Below are 9,910 nucleotides of genomic sequence, written 5' to 3' on the forward strand. Positions count from 1 at the left end.
GCCTTCTGCCATCCAAATGGTTGTATTCTTTCTTTTTTATGTTTAAAGATGTTTATTTTTGAGAGAGAGAGACAGCACAAGCAGGGGAGGGGCAGAGAGGGGGAGTCATGGAATACAAAGCAGGCTCCGGGCTCTGAGCTGTCAGCACAGAGCCTGACGTGACCCTTGAACCCATGAACCGTGAGATTACGTCCTGAGCTGAAGTTGGATGCTCAGCTGACTGAGCCATCCAGCAGCCCCATTTTTTTTAAGTTCATTTATTTATTTTGAGAGAGACAGACAAAACGCACCCCCAGGTGTGTGCGTGCAAGCAGGGGAGGGGCAGAGAGAGACTTCCCAACAGGCTCTACGCTGTCAGGGGGGCTGGAACTCGCAAACTTCTAGACCATGACCTGATCCAAAATCAAGAGTCAGATGCTTCACCCACTGAGCCACCCAGGCGCCCCCATAAGGTTTTGTTCTGATGTAGCCAAAGGTATCACTTTCTTCCTTCCTGGTTTTTGTTTTCCGGCCTCGTTTAAGAAGACCTCCCTTTGGAGCACTTGGGTGGCTCAGTCGGTTAGGCATCTGACTCTCGATTTCGACTCAGGTCATGATCTCACAGTTTGTGAGTTTGAGCCCCGCATCGGGCTCTGTGCTGACAGAGCGAAGCCTGCTTGGGATTCTCCCTCTCTCTCTCTTGTCTCTCAAAATGAACACATAAGCTTTAAAAAGACAGAAAAAACCCTCCCTTACCTAGGGTTACGTGTGCATTCTCTCCATACTTTCTTCGAATACTTTATAATTTTACTGTGCAAATTTTTACTCTTTCGATGTATCTGGAACCTATCACGTGATATAAGAGGCCTTTGCGGTCGTTGAGGACAGAATAAACGATTTTAAAGGGGCGTTTTAATAATCAGCTCTTCCTTTAGAAGGAAGCCATCTTTCTTCTTCTCCGTGTTTCCGGGCCCGTCCAGTACGTGTGGCTAAGCACAGCCTGACCGCTGCCCTTGCTGGACCTCGCCCGGCCTCAGTTTCCTCAGATGGAGGAAGGACGCGTCTGCTCGTAAACACCTTTTGTCCACAGTGAGCCCGCCATTACCAGGCTCAACGCTCCCTGCCGAGAGGCGACAGCTCGCTGCCTGGACTTCCCCTCCGGGCCGAAGGCCGCGTTTAGGGCCCATTTAGTAAATATCAGTTGAAGCACGAGTCAGTCCAAGTTCGGGATGGCACCTTCCCGGTGGCGGCGAGGAGCCTGCGGGCTGAGGCTGACGCGTCCCGAGGGCCTTCCCGGCGGCCTCGGGCTCTGACCTCGGGTCCCTGGCCGCAGGCACTGGGATCAGGTCCGGGAGGAGATCCAGCGGGACTTCGACCAGGAGTCTGAGAGCTTCACCCTGGAGCAGATTGTGGAGCTCGGGATGGACCAGCACGTGGAGAGAATCGGGGAGATCTCTGCCTCAGCGACCAGGGAGCTGGCTATAGAGTTGGTACGACAGAGTCCTCTCCCCGCCCCTGCCCGGCGCCAAGCTTTCCACGACCTGACGGCCCCTCCGCGTTCCTGTTCCCTGTGGGGACTAGCTCCCGGATCGCTCTGTCCCCCAATTTCTTTCCGCAGGCTTTACAGAACATCACCAAGACCTGGGAAGTAATTCAGCTAGACATAGTGCCCTACAGGGACAAGGGCCATCACCGGCTCAGGTAGACGGGGCCTCAGGTGCCGGGCCGGGGCAGGGCTGTGTGGCCTGGGCCGCAGAGCGGGCCGAGGGCTGGCGGGTGCGGACGGACTATGGTCCTTCCTCCCCCCCGCAGAGGCACAGAGGAGGTGTTCCAGGCGCTGGAGGACAACCAGGTGGCCCTGTCCACCATGAAGGCTTCCCGTTTTGTCAAGGCCTTTGAGAAGGAAGTGGACCAGTGGGAGCGCTGCCTGTCCCTCGTCCTGGAGGTCGTCGAGATGGTGCTCACCGTGCAGCGGCAGTGGATGTACCTGGAGGTCGGGACTCTGCCTGAGTGGCCCCTGTGAACCCTTTGCCCCTCTCCCTGCAAGGGTCCGGCGCACTTGCCCTGTTATCAGCCTCGTTTCCCGCTCTAAAGTCATTCCTTTTTTTTTTTTTTAATTTATTTATTTTGAGAGAGAGAGAGAGAGACTGACAGCAAGCACAAGCTCAGAGAGAGAGAGAGAGAGAGAGAGATTTCCAAGCAGGCTCTGTGCTATCAGCTTGATCCCACAAACTCACAAAATCATGACTTGAGCCAAAATCAAGACTTGGACATAGGGCCCCTGGGGGGCTCAGTCAGTTAAGCATCCAACTTCAGTTCAGGTCATGATCTCACAGTTCATGAGTTCGAGCCCTGCGTCAGGCTCTGTGCTGACAGCTCGGGGCCTGGAGTCTGCTTTAGATTCTGTGTGTGTCTCTCTCTCTGCTCCTCCCCCGCTTGTGCTCTGTCTCTCTTGTCTCAAAAATAAATAAAAACACTAAGAAAATTAAAAAAAAAAGCAATTGGACACTTAACCAACTGAGACACCAGGCACCACATCTTTCTTAAAAGTTCATTTATTCTAAAATCATCCTTCCATCTCGGCCCCGAGCGTCTGACCATCAGTGATCGCCTCTCGTCTTCAGTTCCCTCCTTGAAAAGCCTTTGTTCTCTTTTCATTTTTCTTCTTGGACCCAAGTATCTGGCCTCCCGACCCCGACTTTCCTTCTTCAACTTAGGGCATCTTGCCCTTTGGTTCTGATGCTCCTTATCTGCCCCCCACCATTGCTGCTGCTCTGGGAGCGGGCTGGGGGTGACAGAGCCCCTCACCCCCGTCCTTGACCCCTCAGAACATCTTCCTGGGAGAGGACATCCGCAAGCAGCTGCCCAGCGAGTCGGCGATGTTTGACCAGATTAACAGCACCTGGAAGCGCATCATGGACCGGATCAGCAAGGACAGCAATGCCCTCCGGAGCACCCACCACCCAGGTCTGCTGAGCTCTGCGGCCTCTTGTCCCGACAGAGCCTGGGGGGGGTGCCCGGGGTGCGTGAAGCCGGGGCCGCGTGCCACAGTGGTCAGAAGACTGACAGTCATGCCTGGCCTCCACCCCATCACCATCGCCTCATCTAAGCTTTAAACTCACCGTTCCGGGGCGCCTGGGGGGCTTCATCGGGTAAGCGTTCAACCTCAGCTCAGGTCATGATCTCACAGTTCGTGAGTTCGAGCCCCACGTCGGGTTCTGTGCTGACAGCTCAGAGCCTGGAGCCTGCTTCATATTCTGTCTCTCCCTCTCTCTCTGCCCCTCCCCCACTGGTGCTCTGTCTCTTTCAGTCTCAAAAATAAATAAAAAAATAAAAATAATAAAATAAAATAACCATTCAGTAAGAGAAACTTAGCACGTATTTGGGCGGAGTGTACTATATGGTTACAGAGCAGGATATGGAGTCAGCGTTGAGTTCAAAACCGGCCTCCTGCCTCACTGCTGGTGTGGCTCCGGGCCTCCTCCTTGCCCGGGTCCCCTCCCCTGCAGTAGGGGTGGGGGCACCAGCAGCTCTTTCTCAGCATCCCTGCGGGCTCAGGAAGGCGCGTGTAGTACCCGGCACAGGGTGTGGCATGAAGCGAGTGTCCGGTTCCTAGCACTGCGCCTCGGGAACCTGCGCGGAGCTGGTCCACTCAGCAAGATGGTCCAGGCGACCGCCGTAACGTGCAGCGAGCGCTGTCTCCTCAGTGCCACAGGGTCAGCCCGTGGCGGCTGTGAGCTGTTATTATTACCTTGACTTTACTGGGTTCAGCAGATTAACTGGCCTTCACTGGAGACCCCCTGGTAAGCAGGGGCCGTGGCGGGGGAGGGATGCACGCACAGAAGGCCTGGTTGACTGTGGCGAGCCGGGTGAAGAGCAGGAAGTGAGCTTTGGCGATGGGCGGCGGGGACGGGTGTCCTGGGGAGAGTCCTCAGTCAGGCTGCGGAGAACTTGATTTTGCCTTGAGCCAATCTAACAATTTTTTAAAAAATGTCTATTCATTTTTGAGATTCAGAGACAGAGCGTGAGTGGGGGAGGGGCAGAGAGAGGGAGACAAAGAATCCGAAGCAGGCTCCAAGCTCTGAGCTGTCAGCACAGAGTCCGAGGTGGGGCTTGAACTCGAAAACCGTGAGATCATGACCTGAGCTGAAGTCGGACACTTAACCGTCTGGGCCACCCAGGTCACCCAACAGTTTTTCACTTTCCCAAGAACCTTGGGTGTACATGTTGAAAAAAACCATAATTTTTTTTAATGTTTTATTTATTTTTGATACTGAGAGAGACAGAGCATGAGAGGGGGAGGGGCAGAGAGAGAAGGAGACACTGAACCGGAAGCAGGCTCCAGGCTCTGAGCTGGCTGTCAGCACAGAGCCTGACGCGGGGCTCGAACCCACGAACGTGAGATCTGACCTGAGCCGAAGTCGGAGGCTTAACCAACTGAGCCACCCAGGTGCCCCAAAAACCATAATTTTAATTATCCTGGTAAAGTGCAAGCATTAGGAGATGCAAGGTTGAGCAGCAACATGCATTTGTTAGAAATAGTATTTGAGATCGTTGGCAAAATTACATTTTGGAACAATTTGTAAGCAAAGCCAGAGAGACAAGTATCCCTTTGCTGAAGACAAAAAAACTACACTCCTCTCAGCCATGGCCACCCAGGGTACCCTGTGGTCTCCGAGGGCCACTCGGGGACCTGGCAGCCCAGAGGCTCTGTGCTCGGAGGTGTGAGGAGCCCTCAGCGTTCAGATTTCAGAACATTCCTACTTTCTTCAGAGAGCTGGAAACTGGGCAAACAAGGAGACCTAAGGTTAGGAGGAAGCTAGGATTGCTGAGAACCTGCAAATGTGAATCCATTTTTTTTTTTAAATCTTGTTTATTTTGAAAGAGAGAGAGAGAGAGAAAATCCCAAGTAGGCTCCACACTGTCAGTGTTGAGCCCACCACGGGGCTCGAACTCACAAACTGTGAGATCATGACCTGAGCTGAAATCAAGAGTCCTACACTCAAGCCACCCCCAGACACCCCTGTGAATCCATTTTGTTTAGTGTCTTGAATTGTTCTTTGAGGTAGATATCATGGCCGTTTTATGACCAAAGAGGTAAAAGCTCCGTGAGGTTAACCGACAGGCTCATTAGTGCAGAGCGGCCGTCTGAGGGGCCGCCGTCTGCCCCTAGCCCAGTGCCCTGCCGCTACACCTCTAGGGACACTGGCAGGCCCGCGGTTGCAGACCTCTGTCGCTGCGTGCATGTGATCTGTGTTTACCTCTCATGACTTAACCTCGCTGCCCTGTGGACGCGCATGACAGTCTCTAATTTTCGGAGGCTCTTAGGGTGACCACAGAGCCCTGAGTTCCTTGCAGGAACAGGACTGTTGTTCTCTCTTTTTAAATTATTTTTAAAATTTATTTTTGAGACAGAGACCGAGCACAAGCGGAGGAAGGGCAGGCAGGCGGGGGTGGGGTGGGGGGACGGACACAGAATCTGAAGCAGGCTCCAAGCTGTCAGCACAGAGCCCTACGCGAGGCTCAAACCCACGAACCGTGAGATCATGACCTGAGCCGAAGTGGGACGCTTCACCGCCTGAGCCCCCAGGCGCCCCGGGACCATTGTTCTAGGACAGGAGGGAGACGGGGCATAGTGATGGTCAGTGGATCGCCTGCACCGTAGACCCAGTGCACAGCGTACAAACGTCTAATGGTGTGTAATGAACACTCAGCGAATTAACAAAGAGCATGGGATAAGTGTGAAAGAGCAATGCGGAGACCCTCTTTGGCTTCCGGAAAGCATCATGTCAGTACGTCCCTCAACGTTCGGGAGCTGGCAGCGTGCGTGCAGGTGGACGCCCGGCTCTACTCCGGGCGAGGGTGAGGGGCCAGCAAACGTCACTCCACGCTCTTCCCCCAGGCCTCCTGGACACACTGATCGAAATGAACACGGTTCTGGAAGATATTCAGAAGTCTCTGGATATGTATTTGGAGACCAAGCGCCACACTTTCCCCCGCTTCTACTTCCTGTCCAACGATGACCTCCTGGAGATTCTGGGCCAGTCCCGCAACCCGGAGGCCGTGCAGCCGCACCTCAAGAAATGCTTTGACAACATTAAATTGCTGAAAATGCAGAAGGTCGGGGGAGCTGGCCGGGATGGGGTGGAGGGCAGGGGACAGATGGTGATGTCAAGGTATTCAAGGCCTGGGAGGGGACCTTGGCCCTCCCCACAGGGCGGAGATAGTCATGGTTCTGGATTGTCTGGATGAGAACTTGTTAGAATTGGTAATTTGGGGGTTTGCGGGGAGGGGCAGAGACTACCCTCAGAGGGTCCACAGGCCTTCCCCGGGGACAGGGACGTCAGGAGTGGACAGGCCAGACCATTAACAGCTTCCTGTTTTTGCAGGTTGGGGGCCCCAGCAGCAAATGGGAAGCGGTGGGAATGTTCTCAGCCGATGGCGAGTACGTGGACTTCCTCCACGCAGTACTCCTAGAAGGGCCCGTGGAGGTGAGTCATGGCGAAGGTCGAAGCATCAGGCTGATCCCTCTCCCCTCAGAAACTTCGCGTGGCTCTGTGGGGATAGACTGTCCCTGGGAAGGGACATTAGTCACTCTCCGCCTCCCCCTCCCGTTCCTGAAAACTCTAGCCTCTGCCCCGAACCAAGAACCACACAGGCCGCCCCTCCTCGCCTCCACTTCCCTCAGGGGCCCGGCCAGCGGCCACCCCGGTCCTGCTCGGCTCCTGGACCCAGAGCCCCGGAGTCCTGTTTCCTGAGCCCCTGCCCTCAGGGACGCTTGTCCTGACCCTGCGGCCCAGCCACTCTGCGCTCTCCTCCCCCAGTCCTGGCTTGGTGATGTGGAGCGGGCCATGAGGGCGACCCTGAGGGACCTCCTCCGCAACTGCCGTGTGGCCCTCAAGAAGTTTCTCAACAAGAGGGACAAGTGGGTGAAGGAGTGGCCTGGCCAGGTGAGCTGGGCCAGGGCAGAGGGGGGGACGAGAAACACTGAGCCGCACGGGAGCAGCGGACGGACAGACAGACAGAACCTTGTGTCTGTCGTGCCCCCCCCCCGCCCCGCCCTTCTGGGCTCTGGCCTGGCTTCCCGTCCTGCCCTCAGCATGTGCCCATCCCTTGGGCAGATAAAGCATCTTGAGAGAGGAGTAGCTCGGGGTCCTGGAGGGGCTGGGGGCTGTGGCTGGGCTCCTGGCGGGGGGGGGGGGCAGAGGTGTACACGAGGCCACCGTGCACCCCAGGTGGTGATCACTGCCAGTCAGATCCAGTGGACGGCCGATGTCACCAAGTGCCTGATGACGGCCAAGGAGCGGGGGGACAAGAAGATCCTCAAGGTCATGAAGAAGAAGCAGGTGGGGGGCCCTACAAGGCCGGGCTGGGCCCGGTTGGGGGTCCGGCGATTGTTACGCCAGAGTCAGAGGTCAAGGTCAGGAGGGTGCTTTGTGGCGGAGGTCTGGCGGACGCCAGGGGGTCAGGAGTTTTTCGGGGGCGGGAAGTTGTGCGACGCTGGGATGAGGCGTGTCAGGGTTTGGTTGTGCAGCCCCCCTTCTGCTCTCCCCCCAACCCCCCGGCAGGTGTCCATGCTGAGTAGGTATTCGGAGGCCATCCGGGGGAACTTGACCAAAATCATGCGGCTGAAGGTCGTGGCCCTGGTGACGATAGAAATCCACGCCCGGGACGTGCTGGAGAAGATCTACAAGAGCGGCCTCATGGACACCAGCTCCTTCGACTGGCTCAGCCAGCTCCGGGTCTACTGGGAGAAGGTGCGGGCCCCCCCCCAACGCGGTCCCCGGGTGCTCTGGCGGCCTCGCGGCCCTGAGCCGGTCAGCTCTGCCGCCTCCTGAATCGGGGGTGCTCGCTGGGGCTGCCGCTCGACCGAGGCCCGGAGACGCTGCGGCTGGCTGCTGATGTGGGTCGGGGCGGTCGTGCGGCGTGAAGCCCCCACCCCCATTTTCCATCTGGGCCCTAAACTCTTCCCCCCAGATTCTGAACTGAACCCCCTAATCCATTCGCCGCCTCCGCGCCTCCTCTGCCGTGCCTCCCTCCGGCTCCCAGCCCGCCTCTCCCTTCCCCTGCCCGTTTCCCCAGGATCTCGACGACTGTGTGATCCGCCAGACCAACACGCAATTCCAGTACGGCTACGAGTACTTGGGGAACTCCGGCCGGCTCGTCATCACCCCCCTGACAGACAGGTCAGCAGCGCGGCGACCAGGCGGCCAGGGCGGGGGCAGGGCCTGCTGAGGGCGGGCCTCTGGGAGTCACACTAGGTCCTGCCCTCAACCTGCAGGTGTTACATGACCCTGACCACGGCCCTGCACCTGCATCGGGGGGGCTCCCCCAAAGGCCCGGCGGGCACGGGGAAAACCGAGACGGTCAAGGATCTGGGCAAGGCCCTCGGCACCTACGTCATTGTGGTCAACTGCTCCGAGGGCCTGGACTACAAGTCCATGGGCAAGATGTACTCAGGCCTGGCCCAGGTCAGTGCCCCACCTCGGAGGCCCCGGCGTACCGTTCACCCCCAGAAAGTGAACCGAGAGCCAGCCCGGCCACTACTTTGTGACTGACAGGAGCCTCAGTGGCTCTGAGTCGGCGAAGTCCCTCTCCACCTCCCCGGGCTGCACTCTGGGCTGGCTCTTATGTGAAGACTGGAAAGGTCGTGTAAGGTTCAGTAAGGCGAAGCGTGTCGGCCGGCGTGCGGTGCGGGCGCTCGGGGCTCACGGCATCCCTGCCCCAGCCCCGTTCCAACCCACACCTTGTCTAGTTCCCCCGAGACTGGCCGTCCGCTGGAGCGTTCTGGCCGGAACCACAACCGGCTCCGCCGTCCCCAGCCCACCCCAAGTAGCCTGGCGTTTTGGAGACCGCCACGCCCACAGAGGGCTGCAGGCGGGACACGCTAGTCCCTAGTGCCTCCCCATGCTCGGAGCGGGGACCTTCCCCTGCTCCCAGTGACTCTGCCCCCCCCCCCCCCAACAGACCGGTGCCTGGGGTTGCTTTGACGAGTTTAACCGAATCAACGTGGAGGTGCTGTCGGTGGTGGCCCAGCAGATCCTGTCCATCCTGTCGGCCCTGGCCGCCAACCTCACCCGCTTCCACTTCGAAGGCTTTGAAATAAACCTGGTGTGGTCCTGTGGGATCTTCATCACCATGAATCCCGGTACGGGGTGTGGGCCGCCGAGCCGCTGCGGCTCTGGGGGGAGCACCGAGTGTCCACCGCCACCCCCCTCCCAGGCCGCTGTGTTTAGCCAGGGAACATGCGGCTAATGACAAGAGAGCGTGAGAGAAGCGTGAACACACGACTTTCCGGGAGGAGGGGAGGCGATCTTCCGTCCTCCCTAAGTGGGCTGACGACCGCCGGCCTGTGTACGAGCATCCCTAGCCCTCTGAGATGCTTCTCGGTCTTCTCCCAGCGGGCGAGCCCCCATCCCTTTCCCAGAGATGGGGACCCTCCCCCAACACGCAGGCTGTGTTCCCTGGGAACAGCGTTGGAGGAAGGGTCCGTGGGGGAAAACAGGAAAGGGTTTAAGGCACTGAAAGAATCTGAGAAGCAGCGGTGATTTCTGCCAGGACTGTCCCGAGTCACACACGGAGCCTGGACGGAGGGGACGTTGTCTGCTCTGGGATTTGAGTTTGACACAGGGCCACGCAGAACGGAGAGAAAGGGCCAGAGTTAGGAGCGCAGGGGCGGGGAGAGCGTGTGGCCAGAGTTGGGGAGCTCGTGGGGCAAACCAGGCTTGCGGTTGAGTGGGGAGCCGTTGGGGCTCTAAAGAATCAGCACCGTTTTCCAGGCTACGCCGGTCGCACAGAGCTGCCCGATAACCTCAAGTCCATGTTCCGCCCGATTGCCATGGTGGTGCCGGACTCCACCCTCATCGCAGAGATCCTTCTCTTCGGGGAGGGCTTTGGCAACTGCAAGGTGGGCGTGACGGCCTGCCATGAC

General features: G+C 57.9%; 1 protein-coding gene across 1 annotated transcript in view; it reads left to right on the forward strand.

The window, feature by feature from the left end:
* DNAH2 (dynein axonemal heavy chain 2) overlaps positions 1–9,910 on the forward strand; it is a 77,998-nt gene that overhangs the window by 34,793 nt on the left and 33,295 nt on the right. The window contains exons 26-38 of the mRNA XM_029928794.1: positions 1,313–1,469; positions 1,598–1,680; positions 1,792–1,972; positions 2,808–2,946; positions 5,882–6,099; positions 6,369–6,470; positions 6,804–6,929; positions 7,215–7,325; positions 7,548–7,736; positions 8,062–8,165; positions 8,261–8,450; positions 8,947–9,127; positions 9,759–9,886. Of these exons, the coding sequence (XP_029784654.1) occupies positions 1,313–1,469; positions 1,598–1,680; positions 1,792–1,972; positions 2,808–2,946; positions 5,882–6,099; positions 6,369–6,470; positions 6,804–6,929; positions 7,215–7,325; positions 7,548–7,736; positions 8,062–8,165; positions 8,261–8,450; positions 8,947–9,127; positions 9,759–9,886 (1,909 nt within the window). The remainder of the gene's footprint in view (positions 1–1,312; positions 1,470–1,597; positions 1,681–1,791; positions 1,973–2,807; positions 2,947–5,881; positions 6,100–6,368; positions 6,471–6,803; positions 6,930–7,214; positions 7,326–7,547; positions 7,737–8,061; positions 8,166–8,260; positions 8,451–8,946; positions 9,128–9,758; positions 9,887–9,910) is intronic.

The sequence above is a fragment of the Suricata suricatta genome, chromosome 17, assembly GCF_006229205.1.
Source record: "Suricata suricatta isolate VVHF042 chromosome 17, meerkat_22Aug2017_6uvM2_HiC, whole genome shotgun sequence".
NCBI lineage: Eukaryota > Metazoa > Chordata > Mammalia > Carnivora > Herpestidae > Suricata > Suricata suricatta.